The sequence below is a fragment of the Dendrobates tinctorius genome, unplaced genomic scaffold, assembly GCF_039654945.1.
Source record: "Dendrobates tinctorius isolate UK_male_01 unplaced genomic scaffold, ASM3965494v1 ptg000029l, whole genome shotgun sequence".
Taxonomy (NCBI): Eukaryota; Metazoa; Chordata; class Amphibia; order Anura; family Dendrobatidae; genus Dendrobates; species Dendrobates tinctorius.
The window spans coordinates 48,863,475-48,886,877 of NW_027361697.1; the positions used below are offsets into that span (position 1 = coordinate 48,863,475).

Below are 23,403 nucleotides of genomic sequence, written 5' to 3' on the forward strand. Positions count from 1 at the left end.
ACTGTACACTTTTTCTACTTTTTATATTCTTGTCTAATCCATACTGAGCCTGTGAGCGTCTCTGTGTGACTCATGAAATATTATAGAGAGATTGACAATTATCCTTTGACTGTATAGAGCTGTACGCTTCTGATACAGTACCATATATCTTATGTTATTTTGGGTACATTTTCTCCAAAATTTGGAAGTATGGTGGAAGAGGCCGCGGACGTGGGCATGGGGGGGCCAGCTGGTACTGATGGTCGTGGTGCATATGCTGGTAGTGGCAAAAGCACAATAGCAGCTAAGGTAGGAGGTGTTCAGCCTGCGTCATGGTCTGGCTCCGGAAGGCCTGGAAGGCTACCTTTTCTGGGAGTAGGTTAACCGCTTTTAAAGCCGGAGCATCAGGAACTGGTTTTGGCTTACATTGCCGAAACAGACTCCAGCAAATATGCCCTCCTCTTCTGAAGTTTCAAAAAAATGCAAGCACTGAGTCATCAAGTGCTGGCTCCTGGTCATGAAGAACCCCTTTCCTTGTGTCCTTCACCCCCACCAAAAGTGAATGATGCAGCAGGCCACACTTCACATTAGTCCATGTAGCTCTTTCCCACATACCATGCCTGGGTTATCAAGTCAAATCTTGAATTCCCCAGTCCAAGATGAATCTGACATGGAGTGTGGGTGGCCAGCCAGGGCAGTGGGGTTAATCGGTACCTGGCCGGTGTCTCAGAGGGATGTGTCACGGTGGTGGTGACCTGGTCCGTCGGCCTGAGCGTCCATGCAAAGGGGTGAATAACGTTTATAGGTGAATGATACATGATGCCACCTGTGGTTTCTGATCAGATTGACCAGCGCTGCAGTGTCGCTTCTCTGGGACAGATGTTGTGGTGCAGCTAAGATGTAGAAGCCCTGCACAGGTAGGGCCGTAGTCGCAGGGCAGAGGAAAGAGTTGGTAGATGGTATGCAGTGCAGGATGTAGCAGAGCCGTGCACCAGGCGCAGGAGAAAGATGACAGACACAGTCGTGCAGTTCCTTTACCTTTACTTGGTAAGTGGAGTACAGGACCCGGAGTACAGATGGAGAAGGAGTTGGTCAGCCTGGAAGCAAATTAGGAATTCTCTCTCTGCAGATAGGTAGTGTGGCCTACGTTCTAGCGCTTATCTGAGGTACTCGCAGTGCTGAGTTCACTGAAGTTCCCCCTGTTCACTCTCTTTTGAAACTTTCTCGTACGGCAGGCAGCCGTAGCCTTTTCCTTCTGGCTCACACAAGTCGCTGCTGGGGCCTCTGAGCCTTAGTTGGGAACAGTGCATTTACAGCTGCTACTTCCTCCGGTTTCTGCGAGGGCCCACCCGCCGTCAGACACACCGCCGTACTATGAGGGGTCCTGTGCCAGTGCCGTCGGCAACGAGTGGGCCCCCCTGGTTGCTCAGGATCACAGCACTTGCAAAGTTGAAATACTTACCTCTCCCTGCTCCACCGCCGTGACGTCTTCCGCGTTTCCTGACAGTGACATTCTGGTCAGAGAGCGATGACATCACGTCTGTACACCCTCTGCCTAAACAGTCCAAGTGCAGAGAGATGGAAGATGGGGACGACGAGGAGTCCAGACTAGTACAGGGATTCCCTAGCGAGGAGACTTATTTAATTGTTTTAAAGGTTGGGAGCAATTTTTGGGGAGCACTATACTCTGGAGAATGATATATGGGGCCCACCATACAATGGAGCATTCCAAAGGTGGACATCAGACACTGGAGCAGCATTTATAGGGCCCATTATACACTGGAGCATTAGAAATGGGGCCCATTATATATGGAGCATTATTTGGGCCCATAACTCAGTGGAGCTTCATCCATGGGGACCAACATATACTGTAGCATTATATGGAGCTCATCATATACTGTATGGAACATTATATGGGACTAATGATTCTGTATGGAGAAATATATGGGCCTCATTACTATGTATAGCACACTATGCGGTGCCCATAATACTGTATGGAGGAATATACTGTCAGTTTTTGGAGCTATTGGAGAATTTAAAATGAATATCAGTCATGTGATGTAAGAAGTGAAGTATTTTTCATTGTACTATACCGCTATTTCTCTGCCGTATCAGAAGATCATGAATTGTGGCATGTGTTAAAGGAGCCCATTGACACTCTTTGGCCCTGGGCCCACGAAAATCTGGAGCCAGCCCTACCCCCCCACAACTTTAGCCAAATAACCCCCAGTTTTCAATGCCTAACTATTATTATAAAGTAAATTAAGGTTGACAAGCTTAAGTAATAAGAATTGATGTTTTTGGCATTAAAATGGGCACTGTAGGTCTGTTTCCTGTCCTCCACTCACTGCCGACTTTTCTTCCCATTGACTTGCATTTGGTGTCATGTTTCAGTCGGCCTTCGACTTTTCACAATAATCGGCTGATTTCGTTCGACCCGACTTTTGCAAAAGTCGGGTTTCATGAAACCCGACTCGACCCGAAAAAAGGCAAAGTCGCTCATCTCTAATATCAGATCATTTTTACAGCACAGTTAAATGTGTAAACAAAAAAAAACTATGGCAGAATTGCATTTTTTTTACCATTCAACCTCATTTGTTTTTTGTTTTTTTCCCATTTCTGAGCACATTATATAGTAAAATAAATAGTGTCAATCAAAAGTACAATTCTCAAAAGAAATATATGGCTATGTTGACAGATAAATAAAACAAATTATGGTTCCTGGTAGCTGGGGAGAAATAAAAATGAAAGCCAAAAATTAAAATACTCTACTTTCTGGAAGACATAATATCAAATTTGGAGTCTGACATAACTTTACAAAAACACTTTAACCAACTGAGAGAATGCATCTTCCAAATACAGTATGTGTTATGATCTTGAATAACATTGTGGGATTTATTTGTATTACAATAGTGTTCTCTAGTGATGAGAAAACCTGTGTATGTTTGACGAATATAAAGTAAACAGTTTGGTTCGCATCTGAACTTGACCCCAGACCTGAACCCAATAGAAATCAATGGGGACCAGAATTTCGGTGCTATAATATGAAATAGGGCTAAGTAGCAGCAAAAGGAAGCTAAATGAAGGTAGACAATTGTCCATGCAAACAAATGTGGATAGGAAAATTACTTAAAGGGGTTTTGTCACCATAGCAATCATGATAAAATAGGAAGTAAATGAATAACAAACATTTTAACAGTGATCTCACAGAGACTGAGTCATGCTACTGAAAGTCCAGTTAAAAATTTCACTCACAGAGCATGGGGAACAGTATCCCTACACAGGGCCGGTTTTAGACAAAGTGGGGCCCTAGGCAAAAGTTTAAAGTGGGGCCCCAAATGTTAACGTTGTAAAATCACACATTTAGGTTACAATACATGAGCAGGATGCGGATACAGGTGGCAGAGGGGCCTGGAGCCAGTGCTGGCACTGTGGCCCCCATATTCAGGGGCCTTATATCAGCCAATGGGTCTGCCACTATTAGCATTACACAGGAGCATTGCTAGGGTCAGAAAAGATTGGGGGGCCCAAGCCCCAAGACAAAGAGTTGTCCCCCAACCCCCTCTTAAAGGGAATCTGTCACCTACTTTTGGCAGGCTATTTAAATGAGGCCGGTCAGGTCCGATGGGCGGTGTTTCCGATCTTTGCCGCCTCCCCATCCTTGGCCACAGGCCGCAGTTTTTCATGAATAAGAGTAGGTGTCCGCCATTTTTTGTGCATGCGCTAAGCATTCTTGGCTCGCGCACATGCAGTATGCTTTGCCCAACTGCGGGCAAAGCCAAAAAGGCTGACTGCGTATGCGCCGGTTAACTAAGCCCCGGAAGTATTTTGCTGTGTACCGGGGTCTAGTTAACTGGCGCATGCGCAGTCAGACTTTTCGGCTTTGCCCGCAGTTGAGGAAAGCATACTGTGCATGCACGAGCCAAGAATGCTTAGCGCACGAGTGAAAAAAGGCGGACACCTGCTCTTAGTCACGAAAAAACTGCGGACGGCTGCCAAGGATGGGGAGGCGGCAAAGATCAGAAACACTGCCCATCGAACCAGACCGACCTCATTTAAATAGCCCGCCAAAAGTAGGTGACAGATTCCCTTTAATTTTTTTTGTAACACTGCAGATAACACAGCAAGGCTCTCAACTGTCCTGGATCCAGTGGGACAGTCCCGATTTTAACACTCCCACCTGCTATCCCGGCCGGGATTGTAGTTTTCCTGCACTGCGAATCAGCCACCACGCCCACCTGTCATTTCAGAAGGGGCTGTGTACCGATCACCATAAATTCCCTTTATGCACAGCACACTCCAGAACAGAAGCCCTCCCCGGCTCACATGACCAGTCATATGACTGTGACCTCATCCTATGTAACAACAGAGATAGCAGAGATAACTCTCGGAGAACAGAAAATATAGTAGATGTCACCTGCAGTCCTATGTAACACCACAGATAGTCTTACTCTGAAACGCTATGGCTATGTTCACATGCATTTTTTTCAGTAGCCAAAATCTGTTCTATTGGCATTAAAAATGTTGCGTTGAAAACACCTGTTTTTCAGCTTGTTTCTGGTGTTTTTTACGCTTTTTTCAGCTTTTTTTAAAGTGAGGATGTTTGCTTTGTCTACAGTATGTGTAAGGCCATGTTCACACGTTGAGTATTCGGTCAGTATTTCACATCAGTATGTGCAAGTGAAAACCAGGAGGGTGAGAAATCCAGAAGTGGTGACGTGTTTCTATTATACTTTTCCTCTGATTGTTCCACTGCTGTTTCTGCATTACAAATCCTGATGTGAAATACTGATCAAATACTGAACGTGTGAACTAGACTTAATAGTTTAATTCACCAAAACCACTTAAAAAATTGCAGTGAAAAATGCCGTTGCAATATCTGCAGCTTTTTTTTTTATTATTCTTTCATTGCTTTCTATGGGTGAAAACACACTGACAGAAGTGAAGCTGCAGATTTAAAAAGCGCTACAGTTCTGAAATTCAGTCAGAAAAAAAACAAGCGCATGCAGGAGATTTCGGAAATCTCGTATGTTTTGCTGGCACTTTAAAAAGCAGCTTTTGGCCGTGTTCATATGCAGAATTTTTGCAGCTTTTCCTTCTGCAAATAAGAAGTTTTCAGCATTTTATAGCACAAGCAAAGACTGAGATTTTCAGGAATCTCCCGCACACCCTTTTATTTTCTCCTGACTGAATTTCACAACTGCAGCGTTCTTTAAATCTGCAGCGTCACTTCTTTCATCAATTTTTTTCACCTGTAGAAAGCAATGAAAAAGTTTTAGAAAAGCGTTGTTTTTCGCTGTGTTTTTGGTGAATAAAACTAACTTTATTAAACATGTACTGTAGACAAAATGCATATTGTGAAAAAAACAAACAGCAAAAGCTCTAAGGGTATGTGTCCACAATCAGTAAACTCTGGATGCTGCGTACATCTGCAGCATCCAACCCGCAGCGACCAGATGTTACAGCATAGTGGATGGAATTTCTAGAAATTCCATGTCCACTATGCGTGCACAGACGCCCGCACCTCACCTGCAGAGACGGACATGCAGCACGACTCTCTAGACTGCAGCATGTCAATTTATCTTGCTTAGATGCGAGTCTCCGCAAGAGAAATCTCACCTGTACAATGTGTTGGGTGCGGTGATTCCTCACGGCTCAGTGACCACAGGCGGAATCACCTGCGTTCAACAGATGGCAGCACTTTAGACGGGGCACATGTCCGCTGCGTCCAAAGTGCTGCCACTTCCAGATCGTCTGCACATACCCTAAAAAATGGGTGTTTTGAAAGCAGTGTTTTTACTGCCAAGAGAGAGGCTTTGGCAGCAAAAAAAATACACCAAGAACGCTGATTCAAATGCACACCTGTACTATATATGTGTATGGTTTACCCTTATTATTTCTCATGGGAATTCATTTATTTCTATATCATAACTCCCCTGATTCAGCAGACAATATCCCTGTCTTGTGTCATCCAGACAGTAGTGACAGGAGGTCGCCCTGTCACATTACAAGCAGGGATTAGTGACTGCGGTCAGAGCTGATGCTGATCGCTGCAGTATGTGGCTGTGAATCCTGATCCTGCAGCGATCAGCACAGAGCTCCGGACCACAGTGAGTAAATCACTGCTCTCTGACCTGTTATTGCAGCTCTTACCAGGTTCTGCGGCTTTACATAGGCATATCCATTCTCAGGACAGTGCTAGGGGCAGCCATGATCAGGACTCAGGAGGAGACATACAGAGCTGCAGGCATGGTCCTGCACTGTCACTGTGCTGTAATCAGCCCCTCCCCCTCACTCTCAACTTTTAACCTGACTGCAGGGAGAAACAGACAGGGGGGCTCAAGGGGCTTTGCGAGAGACACTCCAAGACTTCAGAGCAATGCACAGCATTATTCACTGCTGCACACCCTCTGGTGTTATGAATGGGTCACCGAGGAGGAAAAAACAAAAACAAGCTAAGTCCCAGAAAAACCCGAGAGGTTGGTAACTATGCAGATTGCAGATCCCTGATCCTAACCACACAACTAGCAGCAGCCGTGGAGCGTTCCTACGATGATCCTAGATGCCTCGTCACTGCCGGAGGACTAAATAAGTCTAAAGCAAGAAAGGGGAAAACTAACTGCCCCAGAGCAGACCCCAAAGGAAAGACAGCCCCCACACATGTATTGACGGTGAAACAAGATGAAAACACAAACACAGGCAGGAAAATAGGCTGAGCAAACGATGGGGCCCAAACTAACTAGAAAGGACAGGAAAGGAAAGACACTGTCTGCAATCTGCCAAAAACCCTACAAAAATAATGTCCAACACTTCTGATAACAAAATTAACCCTGAAGTCACTAGACTTCTCCCACTATATCAGCACTCTGAAATATTCTGAGACAGAGCAAAAACAGGCCAATCTAATAGGGGACAAAAAGCAAATTGGCAAATACAGATAAATAAGAGTGGAAATTCAGCACAGCCCCAGCCGGGGCTGGCTGACCACACAAAAAACTGAATAGATCAAAAAAATCAAGTGTGAACATTAGCAGAAAAACTTAGCTTGAAATGACTGGAACAGAGCTGAACACCAAGAGCTGAAAAGCCAGAAGGAATCACCAGCACCAGAATAGGGCGTCGGCTGACTTAAATCCAGTCTGAAATTCCTGAGGTCCATTCGTCATCCTCATTATCAGGTGGCAGAGCTCTACTGATTAAATCAGCCTCACTACCTCCTGTTACCACCAGAGGGAGCCTGGAAGGAGAACTCACAACTGGTAGACCAGAAAATGAACTCACAACACTCTGGCCACTTCATAAATGGAATGCAGATGCAGGGGGCCCCCTTTGTAGGTGGGGGCCCCAGGCATCTGCCTGGTCTGCCTGGTGGAAATGCTGGCCCTGTCCCTACATTAGCAGCTTATAAGTTTCACCTGTAGAGCATGGGGCAATGTACGCCTATATTAACAGCTTACAAATTTCAACTATAAAGCCAAAGTTTGATCTTCAGTAGCGTACAGTAGAGCAGCCACAGATAAAAATCTAATAGTTTGATTCTGGACACAGATGATGGTCTGCTGCGAGGCTTGTAAGTCCGCAGGGCTCCCAACCATACCGGATCCAGTGGGACAGTCCCGATTTTGACACTCTTACCCGCTGTCCCAGCAGGGATTTTAGTTTTCCCGCACTGATAATCAGCCACCACGCCCACCTGTCATTTCAGAAGGGGCTGTGTACCGATCACCTTATAATTCCCTCTATGCACAGCACACTCCAGAACAGAAGCCCTCCCCGGCTCACGTGACCAGTCACATGACTGTGACATCATCACAGGTCCTGAAGCTGAAGTCACTTCACTCCTGTATCTGCTCAGGTTGCTCCTATATGGCAGTTCTGTGTGCACAGGTCCTGGGATGAGGTCACAGGAGGGGAGGAGACAAGGGTCACATGATCAAGGGTCTCAGTGTATGCAGGACTCTGCTGTGCTAGTTGTCATGGTGCTGGATGATGGGAAGTTTGTGTTGGGGTCAGGAGGGGTTTGCAGGGCTTATGTAGCAGAGCCGTGTGTGTACAAGGTGTATGGAGTGAAGCCATGTGTGTACGAGGTGTGCGGAGTAGAGCCGCATGTGTACAAGGTATACAGAGCAGAGCCATGTGTGTACTTGGCGTACGGAGTAGAGCCGTGTGTGCACGGGGTGTATGGAGCGGAGTCACATGTGTATGGGGTGTACAAAATGGAGCCCTGTGTGTATGAAGTGTGCCAAGCTGAACCATGTGTGTACGGAGCGGAGCAGAACCGTGTATGTACGGGGTGTACAGAGTGGAACCGCATGTGTATGAGGTGTACAGAGCAGAGCAATGTCTGTACGAGGCATACAAAGCTGAGTCGTTAGTATATGAAGCGTAAAGAGTGGAGTCATATGTGTACAAGGCGTATAGAGCGGAACCACATGTGTATGAAGTGGAGACGCATGAGTATGAGGTGTACGGAGCGTGACTGCGTGAGTCCAAGGTGTACAGAGCGGAACTGCATGTGTTTGAGGTTTATGGAGTGGAGCCATGTGTGTACCAAGAGGAGCCATGTGTGCAAGGTGTGCGGAGTGGAGCCATGTGTATATGAGGCATACAAAGCAGAACCGTGTGTGTATGAGGTGTGCGGAGCTGTGCGTGTACGAGGTCGGTGTATGGTGGGGAGCATTCATACCTCCCAACCATCCCGGATCCAGCGGTACAGTACCGATTTTGAGAGTCTGCCCCACTGTCCCAGCCGGCAGCTTACTTTTCCCGCGGACACAGGAGTGCATGGCGGAGCCCAGAGGAGCACTTTAAAACTCGCACATGACATTCCACCAGAAGTGACGGGCTGGAAGCTGACTGGAAATGAGGTAATTTCGGGAGGAAATTGTGATAGAACCATGGAGGCATTTCAGGGAATGCTTCAGATCCATCACCGTGTCCTCCTCCAACAGCGGGATCGCAGATTACAATGGGAGCTGGGCTGCTATAGTATCTTTATAGAATCTTTCTTTCTCTCTCTCGCTCTGTTCTTTCTTTCCCTCTCTAATCTTTCTTTCTCCCTCTGTTCTTTCTTTCCTTTTTCCTTCCCCTCTTTCTTTCTCTCTGTTCTTTCTTTCTCTCTCTGTTCTTTCTTTCTCTCTCTCTGTTCTTTCTTTCCCCTTTCTTTCTTTCTCTCTCTCTGTTCTCTGTTCTTTCTTCTTCTCTGTTCTTTTTTCTTTCTTTCTCTCTCTGTTTTATCTCTCTCTGTTCTTTCTTTCTCTTTATTTCTCTCTGTCTGTTCTTTCTTTCTTTCCCCTCTTTCTTTCTCTGTTCTCTCTTTCTCTCTGTCTATTCTCTCTTTACTTCTCCTCTTTTTTTCTATATCTCTTTCTCTCTGTTCTTTCTTTCTCTCTCTGTTCTTTCTTTCTGTGTTCTTTTTTCTTTCTGTTCTTTCTTTCTTCCCCTCCCTTCTTTCTCTCTCTATTCTTTCTCTCTTTTTTTTCTGTCTGTTCTTTCTCTCTGTTCTTTTTTCTCTCTGTTCTCACAGAATCATAGAATCGTAGAGTTGGAAGGGACCTCCTGGGCCATCTAGTCAAACCCCATGTGTTATGAATGGGTCACCGAGGAGGATAGCAGGACCAGGCTAAGCCACAGAAAACCAGAGAGGTTGGTAACTAAGCGGATGCAGACCCCTGATCCTGTCCACACAACTAGCAGTAGCCGTGGAGTGTACCTACGATGATCCTATCCAAATCTGCTTTCACAAACTGGCTTAGTTTCCCGTGGACGTTTCCTGCCACCACCCGGCTGCGGGTGTGTAGAATCCTCCGCCATGCTGCTGAGCGCCGGCTACAGCAAGCATGTGACCTAAAGACGCAGGCTAGAAGGCAGCGTCCAGATGTCACTGGAAGAGGCATGGCCTCCCGCACTCCAGTTGTGTATAGGTCCAGCAGGAGCATCCACGTATCTGTGCCCCCAAACCTGTCAGCCCCTCATTGTAGTCGCTCCACAGCCTCAGCTGTGGCTTGCACCGTGCACTGAACCCTCTGTATTTACTTTCATGCAGTCTTCTCTTTATGGTAGATTTTGATATTGACACACCTACCTCCTGGAGAGTGTTGTTCTCTTGGTTGGCTGTTGTGAAGGGGTTTCTCTTCACCATGGAGATTATTCTGCGATCATCCACCACTGTTGTCTTCCGTGGGTGCCTCGGTCTTTTTGCATTGATGAGTTCACCAGTGCTTTCTTTCTTTCTCAGGATGTACCAAGCTGTAGATTTTGCCACTCCTAATGTTGTAGCAATTTCTCAGATGGGCTTTTTCTGTTTTTGCAGCTTAAGGATGGCTTATTTCACCTGCATTGACCGAATGTTTCCTTCATAGCAAAACCTTCCAAATGCAAGCACCAAACCTCAAATCAACTCCAGTCCTTTTATCTGCTTAATTGAGAATGACATAAAGAAGGGATTGCCCACACCTGTCCATGAAATAACCTTGGAGTCAATTGTCCAATTACTTTTGGTCCCTTTAAAAACAGGGTGGCACATGTTAAGGAGCTGAAACTCCTAAACCCTTCATCCAATTTTAATGTGGATACCCTCAAATGAAAGCTTAAAGTCTGAACTTCAACTGCATCTGAATTGTTTTGTTTAAAATTCATTGTGGTACTGTCTTGAACCAAAATTAGAAAAATGTTGTCTCTGTCCAAATATATATTGGCCTAACCGTAACTAAGCCTAAAGTAAGAAAGAGAAAATCTAAACTGCCCCGGAGCAGACCCCAAAGGAATAGATAGCCCCCAAACATATATTGTCAGTGAGACAAGATGAAAACACAAACGCAGGAATAAAAATAGACTGAGCAAACGATGGGGCCCACACTGACTAGACAGGACAGGAAAGGAAAGAAACTGTCTGCAATCACGCAAAAAACCCTGCAAAAGTCCAACACATCTGATGCAGAAAACACTGAAGTCACACAACTTCGCCCCCCACTATATCAGCACTCTGGTATATTCTGAAAGCAAAGCAAAAGGAGACCAATATAAAAGGGGACAAAACAAACTGGCACATGCAGTAACATATGGGCAGTGATTTAGCACAGCCCCAGCCGGACCTGGCTGACCCGCACAAAGCAGAGATTAACAAAACCAGATCAAATGCAAAAAGAATAGCAAATGAACCACTTAGCTGAACATGCAGGGAAAGAGCAGGAGACATCAGATGGCAGGAGGCACAGGAAAAAAATCACTAGCAGTGATAGAGGGAGTTAGCTGTCTTAAATCCCAATCAGAAACCCCAGATCTACAATCGTCTTCCTCATTATCAGGTGGCAAGCCTCTGTCAATCAGATCAGCTCCAGTAACCACCAGAGGGAGACCAGAAAGAGAACTCTCAATCTGACCAGCTCCACTATCTTCAGTAATTACCAGATGGAAGCCAGAGAGAGAATTCACAACACCCCAGACAGATGTCTGTCCAGCCTCTGTTTGAAGACTTCTATTGAATGAGAACTCACCACCTCTCATGGCAGCCTGTTCCACTCATTGATCACTCTAACTGTCAAAAAGTTTTTTCTAATATCTAATCTGTGTCTCCTCCCATTCAGTTTCATCCCATTGCTTCTACTGTTTCCTAGTGCAAATGAGAATAAAGATGATCCTTCTAAAATGTGATAGCCCTTGAGATATTTGTACACAGCTATTAAGTCTCCTCTCAATCTTCTCTTCTGCAAGCTAAACATTCCCAAATCCTGCTACTTTTCCTCATAAGACAGGGTTTGCAGACCGTTCACCATTTTGGTAGCTCTTTTCTGAACTTGCTCCAGTTTGTTGATGTCTTTTTAAAATGGGGTGCCCAAAACTGGACACAGTATTCCAGATGAGGTCTGACCAAAGAGGAGTAGAGGGCAATAATGACTTCACGTGATCTAGACTGTATGCTTCTGTTAATACATCCTAGAATTGCATTTGCCTTTTTTGCTACTGCATCACACTGTTGACTCATATTCAGTCTGTGATCTATTAGTATACTTAAGTCTTTTTCACATGTGCTGTTGCTTAGCCCAATTCCTCCCATTCTGTATATGCTTTTTTCATTTTTATTGCCCATATGTAGTACATTGCATTTTTACCTGTTAAAAACCATTCTGTTAGTTGCTGCCCACTGCTCCAGTTTATTTATATCTTTTTGAATCCTCTCTCTCTTCTCTAGTATTAGCTATCCCTCCTAGTTTTGTGTCATCAGCAAATTTAATCAGTTTACCCTCAATTCCTTCATCTAAATCGTTGATGAAGATGTTCAACAATACAGGGCCCAGGACAGAGCCCTGTGGTACCCCACTTGAGACATTCTTCCAGCTGGATGTGCAGCAATTTACAACCACTCTTTGGGTCCGATCACTAAGTCAGTTATGAATCCACCTAACAGTTGCCTTGTCCATTCCATTCTTAGCCATATTTTCAATAAGGATTGTGTGAGATACTTTGTCAAATGCTTTGCTGAAGTCAAGATATACTATATCTACAGCATTGGAGTGCGATCCCAAATATCATGTGCCTCCACCGCCCAGTCTGCCACCCTAAAGTCGGTGGACGACACAGGCATGGGCACAGGGACTGACCGGTGGAACCGGCCACAGCGTTGTTCAAAGCAAACTCCATCCATGGTAGCAAGGATGCCCAGTCATCCTGCCTGGCTGAGACAAAATGTCGTAGTAGGTATGTGACCAGGGTCTGGTTGGCCCCCTCTACCAACCCATTCGTCTCGGGATGATAGGCCGAGGAGAGATTTAGCTCAATGCTGAGCAGAAGACAGAGCTCCCTCCAGAACCGAAACGCAAACTGGGGACCCCGGTCACTGACAATTTTGTCCGGCATGCCGGGTAGGCGAAAGACATGCTTAATGAACAATGCTGCCAAGGCCCTGCAGAAGGTAGTTGGGATAGAGGCACCAAGTGCACCATTTTGGAAAAATGGTCGGTGACCACCCAAATGACCATGCTGCCACTGGACTTGGGCAGTCCCACCACAAAGTCCATGCTGACCATCTCCCATGGCCAGTCCGCCACCAGCAGAGGTTAAAGTAGCCCAGCCAGCCATTGCCGAGGAGACCTATTCTGGACGCAAGAGACACACGCTCGAATATAGTCTCCGACGTCTCGGGCCATATGCAGCCACCATTGCATCCTCGCCAGAGGCTCAGAGGTCCATTTTGTCTCAAAATGTCCACTCACCCTGGATGAATGAGCCCCAGAAAGGACCTCCAGAGCCACGATACTCAGGCTCTCAGATGGGACAATCAGCTGATGCTCCTCCTCCTCCGATGACACCACGGAGCAGGAGAGAGCATCGGCCCGGACGTTCTTCTCTATGGAAAGAAAGAGGATGGTGAAGTGGAGCTGAGAGAAGAATAGGGAAAGGTGAACACCTGGAAAGAATGGCGAGCCTCCTCCAGGAGGTGTCTCCACTCCAAGAAGGCCAACTTCATAGCTAGCAACTCCCTGTCCCCTATGGAATAGTTCCTCTCCGCCGGTGTAAAGGTCTTAGAGAGAAAGAAGCAGGGTTGCTTCTGACCTTGAGTGTCCTTCTGGAAAAGGACCGCTCCGGTACCGATGGAAGAGGCATCCACCTCCAAGATGAAGGGTTTATCTACATCGGGGCAATGTAGAATGGGAGCGCTAGCAAAATGGGACTTGATGGAGAAGAAGGCCTTGGAGACTGGTTCCGACCACAACTTGGGATTTACTCCCTTCTTGGTGAGGGCCACCAAGGGGGCTACCAACGTTGAGAAGTGGGGGATGAATTGGCGATAGTAATTAATGAACCCCATGAAGCGCTACACTGCTTTAAGAGAATGGGGCTCCTGCCAATCCATCACTGTCTGTAGCTTGGCAGGATTCATGGCCAAGCCCTGGGCGGAGATGATATAGCCCAGGAAAGGTAAGGACTCCTGCTCAAACACACACTTCTCCCATTTGGCGTAGAGGGAGTTTGCCCGTAGGAGGTTGAAAAGTTTGCAAACATCTCTCAGGTGAGAGTCAATATCTGGAGAGTAGATGAGGATATCATCCAGTTAGACAACAACTGAGGTGGTAAGCATACCCCGGAAGATGTCATTCACAAAGTCTTGGAAGACGGCTGAAGCATTACAGAGCCCAAAGGGCATCACCAGGTATTCATAGTGCCCATCCCTGGTGCTAAAAGTCATCTTTCATTCGTCCCCCTCACGGATGCGAATCAGGTTGTAAGCCCCCCGCAGATCAAGTTTAGTAAACAATCTCGCTCCCCGTAGCCTATCAAACAGTTCTGATATCAGGGGCAGAGGATACTTATTCTTAACGATGATAGCGTTAAGACCCCTGTAATCGATGCAGGGACGTAGTTCTCCATTCTTCTGGACGAAGAAGAATCCCGTCCCTGCTGGTGACACCGAATGCCTAATGAATCCCCTTGCCAGATTCTCCCTGATATACTGAGACATGGCCTCTGTCTCTGGGAGAGATAGGGGATAGACTCGACCCCGGGGAGGCTCAACACCAGGCAAGAGGTCAATAGGACAGTCATAGGGGCGGCGAGGCGGAAGGGTCTCCGCCGCCTTCTTGGAGAACACGTCTGCATACTGTCGATAATATTTAGGGAGAGAGGAAAGATCTGCGGGGACTTCGGTGGAGGCAACCTGAAAGCACTCCCTCTGACATATACCCTCACGGGATTTACTCCACCCCGAGGACCACTCTATATGGGGAGATTGATGATGCAACCAGTGGACCCCTAAGAGGACCAGGTCGATACCCTCGGGCATTACAAGGAAAAATAGCGTCTCCTGATGGGAAGGAGACAGCAAGAGCATCAGCGGAGCGGTCTGGTGAGTTATCTGAGAGGGTAGTGTCGCTCCATTCACCACTCTGAGGGTGACTGGCTGAGGTAGTAAAACCACAGGAATTGCGTGCCGTTGGGCGAAGGCAGACGGCATGAAATTGCCCTCTGCCCCAGAGTCCAAACAAACCTCCACCGCCAGAGTGGAAGAGCCAAACTCAAGCATCCCCTCAAAGGACAGCCTGGAGGAAAATGTTGCAGTATCTAGTAGGCCTCCTCCAACAGCCACTAGACGCAAGCGTTTTCCTGGCCGCTGTGGGCACCTGTTGACAGGGTGACCAGACTGCCGGCAAATGTGACAGACTACGGGTGCTTGCGAAGATCGGGACCTGGATCCCGCGCAAGAATCCCCCATGGCCCCTTGGAGGTCAGACGCCCGACCATGTTTCCTTCTCCGTTCCTGCTGCTGACGTGAGCTCTAACTTCTCCGGGTGCTCCGGTCTAATCCAGCACCCGTCTGACTGTGCCCATGCTATTGTCACAACGTTTGCATAGTTGCTATGATGTCCTGGGCTTAGAGCCCTTGTGGACTTGTCGGGTGTGCTCACCCTTCTGACTTATTCCTATAACCTACATTAGCTTAACCCATAGCAGCTCCTCCTACATTTAACCCTAGGCAAACTTCCTAACAGCTATACCTAATAAGGCCCACTAGTATGTCCCATCTAGTGACCCATTCCAGAACTACGCTTACCCATTCCACAAACTCTATACTATAAGTGCCCTCCTCTAATGTCCCCAAAGGAAGCACTGTCTTACACTAATCTGTACAGAAATACAATAGTCATAACAAAGCACAATATCTTACAGTATGTACAATATGGTAACACATAACATAGTAATACCAATTAGACTGTCAGTAATAAACAGCGGTGTAGCAGTACCGAAGCATGACCGTATATTTACATTAAAGCTCTTAAAGGGGAGCGGCATTAAAGGGGTGTTCTATTCCAATCCTTCTACATTCGCCCTTTCCTAAAATTTGGTCGTCCAGACCAACAAACTTTAATATTTACATTATGCATATAAAACAATGTTCATTACTTAGTGATGAAGCTCTACTGTCGGCAGCAAATTCCCTGAAGAAATGCAATGCCAGAGAGCTCTTTTGAGCTTTCTTTGGTGTCCTAATTTTAGCAGCAGGGTGGGCAAGTAACAGACGTCGTACTGGCTACGGGCTGCCCACGGTGCCTTTGCATTCTGCATCCTCTTTTGCTGTGCTGCTGTGGCAGCATGGCCACCTCTTCTTCTTCCGAACTGCTCACATCACTAGGATGTCCTCCACTCCATGTAGGGTCTAGGACCTCATCATCCCCATCATCTTCCACAAACTCCTCAACCCTGCCCTACTTGCCAGTCTGCATACTGCAGAAAGATGGTGCAGCGTTTTGTCATCATTTGACACGTGCTGCGGTGGTCCACTGATCGTGTGCACTAGCCCTCCCACATACTTATTCTCCAACCTAACAAGTGGTTGGACATCAGTGAATTCACTCTCTTCTACTTCTACGATAGGGACAGGTGGATGGGCCACAGAACTCCAGTAAGAGGAGTCATCAAAAAGAAGAAGAGACTGCTGCATGACTTGGGGCTCAGGTTTGGATCTGCCTGGGAGTGTGGATAAGGCATACCTCACCACCTGTCCAGTCTGAAAAACTGTTAAATCCTCACAATGCGTATAAGTCTGCAGTCACACAGAGTAATCAATTTTGATTGGACAACCCCTTTAATCCCTTCACCATCTGTCGATTTTCAGTTTTTTGCTTCCACCTTCACTTCTTCCAAAAGCCGTAACTATTTTTATTTCCTCATAAATATGGCCGTATGGGGCTTGTTTTTTGTGAGATGATTTGTACTCTTGAATGACACCATTGATTTTACCATATAGTGTTCTGGACAACGGAAAAAAAATTCAAAGTGAAGTGAAATTGCAAAAAGTTGCAATTCCACAATTGTTTTTTTTTTTATTATTATTATTTACCATGTTCACTATATTGTAAAACTGGCCTGGTAATATGATTCCCCAGAAATTTATATGAAAAATGTTTTTGCATTTGTCGTCATTTTCCAAGCCCTGTAGCATTTTCATCTTTCATGATCCGTGGCTGGGTGAGGGCTTTTTGTGCACAAAGCTGATGGTTTTACTGACACCATTTTTGGGTAGATTAAATGTTTTGATCCCCTGTTTAGGCATTTTATTGCAATGTTGCAGACACAAAAAAACTTAATTCTGGTATTTTGATTTTTTTTCTCGTTACGCCATTTACCGATGGGATTAATTTACTTTATAATTTGATACATCAGACATTTCCGAACACAGCAATACCAAATATGTGTATTTTTTTAATTGTGTTATTTTTAATGGGGCAAAAGAGGGGTGATTTGAACTTGTGTTTATTTTTCTTACATAATTTAAAACTTTTTTTCACTTTCTACTATATTTATTAGTACCCTTAGGAGACTTGAAGCAGCGATCGCCTGATCACTTGTGCTATGTACAGTATAGCAAAAATCACAATCTCCTATGAAAGCTGGCCATGAGCCAGCATTCACAAGAGTATCCTAATGACAGACACGGGGTTCTTCTGCAGGCTGTCTTGACAACCAATCGGTGCCCCGTGATCACATGACAGGGGCCTCGATGGGCGAGACTTGTAATGCGTTTTCGCTCTGCGAGTGCTAAATGTCTTTGTCAGTGGTTGATAGCGGAATTTACCATGTTAGTAGTAGCGGGTGGATCTTGGATCCACCTGTAGCTGTTATAGGACGGACAGAATAAGAAATCCAATGTGGATAAAGATGCGGGCTTAGCGCCCAAACCCGGATCAAAGCCAGAGACACAGCTGATGACGTAAATATCCGTCATTGGTCATAAAGTGGTTAAGTTACAGATCAGATAAATCAAAATTCAAAATCACTGAAGCATGTGTAAGGCCTACATGCTTTTTTCTGTTGAGCATGCAAGCACTGTTTTGAATCTGGGAAGGATTACTAAACCTGGACTGCTTCAGTGCAGTGCTTACAATCAACACAGCCCTGGTAGTCAAGCTCAAATTGCTAATTTTAATAAACAGTAACTTGAAAAAGTGCCCTCTTATACAAGGTCTATTAAGCAATATCTATCCATCTATCTAGATGAAAGAAACATTTCAAGTTAGATCATCATCATGTGTGATCCAGCCACTAGGACCTCACACATTCAGAAAAATAAAAGAGCTGTGTAGCTCTTTGATGTTTTATGTCTACTTCACTAACTTATTTATCAAGCTGAAATAATGTATAATTGTACTTAGATTCTTGTTCATACTAGAGCAATATCACAAGTTTGCATGTATTGTAACTAAATACAATAATTCTTTGTTCCTATTAAAAGTAAAGTAAATCTTATATCGATTGTCTTCCTATTCAGTATTTTATTGCAGAGAAAAAGCTGCTAAAAAGTATTAAGCACATTTGTTTATTTGGTATTTAGAAATAGCTGAGTTTTACAGTTTTGCATTAATATGAATGGCAACAAATGGGTCTTCAGCTAAATTGCTGATTTTGAAATTTGCTTTGCCAGTGCTGCCCACTGTGATCTGTTTGCCAGTACATCCGGCAAATTTCTTCTCACCAGAGATGACATCACAATAGGTGCCAGCAGGAAGTCCAGTGTTCAAGGTGACATCCATGTTCCTGAAAGAATGTTTGCTCAATTTATTATAATATATGTGACCTTTTAAACTGTTATTTTTTAGCTTATGGTAATGAGGAAGGACTAGTCCTGACAAAGTGTCTCATCCCCTGGGCTAGTCCTACCTCAGACCCTCTAATTACATTCTTCTGGTCAGGATTAACAGCCTACCTAAAATCTCCATCAGAGTTGGTCTTCAGTAGGACATGCACTACATTTTCAGCAGAAATAAAATGTGGCCTCCTTGAGCATAGCTATAAAAGCCAAAGCAGGATTAGTTTGAGGAACAAATATCTTACTGGACTAGCCCTGCCTCATTAGTATATGCCAAGGCAGTAGATTACAATCCATTTTTAAAAGATAGAGACATCCACACTTCACAAAACAGACCTGATCTTAACACAAATATTGGCATGCATTTGCTATAGTAGAGGTTGGGGACAGTCCAGATGGGAGGGGGGAATGAGCTATTTTCTAGTGGAAGAACAGGGTATGCAATAAATAGATCTAAATCTGCTTAACTAATTTCACTCACCAGTTATCATTGTTAAAAACAATAAAACCAATGTTTCCACGCCCAAAAGCAATCTGATTTTCTCCATTGTCCCACCAATTGGTGAGAGCTTGACCATTAGCTACATTCCGGAAGATGACCATATTCCTACAAAATAATAAAAATGAGCGTCAAATGATGTGAGTATAAAACATTCAAGTCTCCAGGTCCAGATGAATTACATCCCAGTGTACTGAAGGAGAAAGCAGAAGAAATTTTTGAACCACTCTCCATAATCTTTGAAAATTCTTGGAGAACAGAAGTCCCAGAAGAATGGAGATGAGCAAATGTTGTTCCTATCTTCAAAAAGGGGAAGAAGGTGGACCCAGGAAACTATAGGCCAGAGAGTCTGACTTCTATACCAGGAAAGATCTTTGAACAAATTATTAAACAACATGTATATACGTATAAAAAAGCATGCGCATAAAGTACTCATGAAATTGATGGGGTATGACCATATAAATGATGCTTAAAATTCCTTAGAAACTGCCTATTTGTCCCACAAGTTAAAAAATAAAAAACAACTTAATTTAAGTCCAAGAGACACTGATTCAAAAAGGTTGGTTATGATTCAATATATGCATGCAGCAGAGTCTCAAATCACCATATCAGAGGCTTAGTAGTAAAGTACATGTAGAGCTGATACAGCAAAATTCCTCCTTCTGATATGTGTTGTTGTAGTAGAAGCTTCACTGTAACTCACAGCCTGTTGTCCAGAAGTCTAATACAAGGGCTGTCCTGGCCGATGACAACCACTTATCGGTGTACCTCCAAACTGAATGCAGCTGTGGTGAGTCTCCCGTGTTCCCGGCATTCGCTAGTCTCCCCAGCCGTCCAGGACTTGCGTGACGTCAGGCAGCACGTGACAACGCCAGCTCCGTTAGCTACTGATTGCGGCAGGGACCAGAATACCTTCCAATGCATTTCAGAGACTGTCTGTCTCCTACCTCAGGGATGGTCCTACTCACAATTAGAGGATTATTTACACAGTCCCGCCATTTGAACTGATCTCAGCATGAATTCCTTAATAAAAACCAAACCGTTCAGTTTCACTATTTAACCCTTTTGGGATTAAAGTGCCTAGTGCAAATATCCACTGGCTCTCAGCGCGTGACATTAGTTTAATGTGATTACCTTTGCGCATCTGTGGCTCTATATATTCAACCCCAGTGATGATCATATTACATATAGACCCTCCATGATGATTAGCAAAATGTTTGGATAGAGGGTGACCCAAAAATTTTTTCTTTATGTTCCTTATGTGTTCAATAATCCTGACCAGCAATGATCGTTTAGTGCGCCCTACATATACCTTATCACATGGACATCTGATGGTATAGATGACAGTCTCCGTGACACAGGTGATATAATTTTGTATTTCAAATTTATTACTATTATTTCCCCCCATAGCCCATTGTTGTTTGGGGCTCCTCGTTTGTTGACACACCCTGCATTTCCTACAGGGAAAAAACCTTTTAAATTATTTACAAAGGATAATATTGGTACCTTTAAGCGATTTTTTGTACAGTAGGGGCAATAATATTTCCAATATTTCGGGCCTTCCTGTAGACAAATTTTGGACCTGGTAGGATTGATGATCCTATGATCTTGTCCTCTTTCCGTATATCCCAATGTTTTTTGACTATCTTGGTCAGGATATGATGATTAGAATTGTATTCTGTAATAATGGGAATATAGTCTGTTATGAATGAGTCACCGTAGGAGGCAAAAACATAAATGCTAGCTAAGTCCAGAAAACCAGAGAAGTTGGCAACTATCAGATTGCAGACCCCTGAACCTATCAACACAACTAGCAGTAGCCGTGGGGGGTTCCTACGATGACCTAGACCCCTCGATCACAGCCGGAGAGATACATAGGCCTAAAGAAGGAAAGGGGAAAACTAACTGCCCCAGAGCAGACCCCAAAGCAATAGGCAGCCCCCCACATATAATGACGGTGAAGCAAGATGAAAACATTTACACAGACAGAAAGACAGACTGAGCAAAGACGGGGCCCAAAAACTACCTAGATAGGAACGGATAGGAAGGCTGCTGTCTGCAATCTGCCAAAACCCTATCAGAGACAAAAGCCAACAAGCTGATATAAAAATGGCCCTGAAGCAACTAAGCTTCAAAAACTAAATCAGCACTCAGGTAAATTCAGAAGACAGAGCCAACGGAACACTGCACACTCCAGCAGGGAGTGGCAGAATCCAAAAAGCAAGAAAAACAAAAGCAAATCTTAAATGCAAAAGGCAAAACAGCAAACTTAGCTTTAGGAGAGCAGGAATCAGACTGGTGTCCAAGAGTCCACAGAGAAATCACCCGCAGGGCAGAAAGGGCGTAGGCTGCCTTAAATCCAGTCAGTGACTCCACTCAGCCAATCGTCTTCATTAGTCGCAGGTGCCTGATAATCAGGCTCACTACCTTCCTTCACCAGAATAGGGAGTCCACCAGGCCTCAGTGACGGAGGGGAAAATGAACTCACAACAGTACCCCCCCTTGAGGAGGGGTCACCGAACCCTCAACAACGCCACCAGGACGATCAGGGTGAGCCCGATGAAAGGCACGCACCAATCTTTTGGCATGAATATCGGAGGCAGAGACCCAGGAATTATCCTCCTGACCATAACCCTTCCACTTAACCAAAGACTGGAGTCTCCGTCTAGCCAGACGGGAATCCAGAATTTTCTCTACCTCATATTCCAAGTTACCTTCAACCAATACAGGGTCCGGAGGTGCCACCTCAGGCACAACTGGCTCAACAAACCTCTTCAACAAGGACTTATGGAACACATTATGGATCTTAAATGTGACAGGAAGAGCCAAACGAAAAGAGACCGGATTAATAATCTCCAAAATCTTGTAAGGTCCAATAAATCTAGGCTTAAACTTAGGAGAAGCCACCTTCATAGTAATATTTTTTGATGATAACCACACCATATCACCAATCTTAAACTGGGGACCAATGGTCCTATGTCGATTGGAAAACCGCTGGGCCTTTTCCTGGGAGAGAGATAACTTATCCACCACTTGGTCCCAGATCTGGTGCATTCTCTCCACCACAGTGTCAACACCTGGGCAGGCAGAGGGCTCCACCTGCCCTGAAGAAAATCGAGGATGAAACCCAAAGTTACAAAAAAAAGGTGACATCAAAGTGGCAGAACTAGCTCTATTATTCAAAGCAAATTCGGCCAAAGGCAAAAATGAAACCCGATCATCCTGATCAGCGGAAATAAAACATCTCAAATACGACTCCAAGGTCTGGTTTGTTCTCTCTGTCTGCCCATTGGTCTGAGGGTGAAAAGCAGAGGAGAAGGACAACTGAATTCCCAACTTGGAACAGAACGTCCTCCAAAATTTAGACACAAATTGAACTCCTCTGTCAGATACAATGTTCTCAGGAATCCCGTGCAAGCGAACCACCTGTTGCAAAAACAGGGGCACCAACTCAGAGGAAGATGGCAACTTAGGGAGTGGTACAAGATGAACCATCTTAGAGAACCTATCACAAATCACCCAAATAACAGTCATTCTTTGAGAGACCGGCATATCAGAGATGAAATCCATTGAAATATGGGTCCATGGCCTCCTGGGGACCGGCAAAGGCATCAACAACCCACTAGAGCGAGAACAAGATTTAGACCGGGAGCAAGTCCCACAGGACTGCACAAAATTCCTGACATCATGAGACAAGGTGGGCCACCAAAAAGAGTGACTCACCAGATCTCTAGTACCGAAAATACCTGCATGACCAGCCAATGCAGAGCAATGAACTTCAGACATCACTCTCTTCTTCCACTGGTTAGGAACATACAACTTTCCACTGGGGCAACGCTCAGGTTTATCCTCCTGGAACTCTTGCAGAGCAAGTCTCAAATCGGGCGAGATGGCAGAAAGAACTACCCCTTCGCCTAAGATGGTAGCAGGCTTGGTCACCACAGGAGAATCAGCAAGGAAGCTCCTAGAGATGGCGTCTGCCTTGACATTCTTAGTTCCAGGAAGGAAAGAGACCACAAAATCAAAACGTGTAAAAAACAAGGCCCACCTAGCCTGTCTAGGGTTCAAGCGTTTAGCCGACTCTAGGTAAATCAAATTTTTGTGGTCAGTGAGGACCACAACCTGATGTTTGGCTCCCTCCAACCAATGTCTCCACTCCTCAAATGCCCATTTCATGGCCAACAGTTCCCGATTCCCCACATCATAGTTACGTTCAGATGAAGAGAACTTTCGGGAAAAGAAAGCACAGGGATTCATTTTAGATGTTACCGGATCCTTTTGAGACAACACCGCTCCTGCACCAATCTCAGAAGCATCCACCTCTACCTGAAACGGGAGTGAGACA

General features: G+C 45.1%; 1 protein-coding gene across 2 annotated transcripts in view; it reads right to left on the reverse strand.

The window, feature by feature from the left end:
- Positions 1-18,273: 18,273 nt before the first annotated feature.
- Positions 18,274-23,403, reverse strand: part of LOC141085984 (pancreatic alpha-amylase-like) — a 138,947-nt gene continuing 133,817 nt past the window's right edge. The window contains exons 9-11 of one of the 2 annotated variants that reach the window (XM_073571702.1): positions 19,041-19,166; positions 18,677-18,759; positions 18,274-18,507 (exon numbers count right to left, since the gene is read on the reverse strand). In XM_073571702.1, coding sequence (XP_073427803.1) covers positions 18,717-18,759; positions 19,041-19,166 — 169 coding nt within the window. In that variant the 3' untranslated portion in view covers positions 18,274-18,507; positions 18,677-18,716. The remainder of the gene's footprint in view (positions 18,508-18,676; positions 18,760-19,040; positions 19,167-23,403) is intronic. The other variant, XM_073571701.1, reaches the window with a different exon arrangement.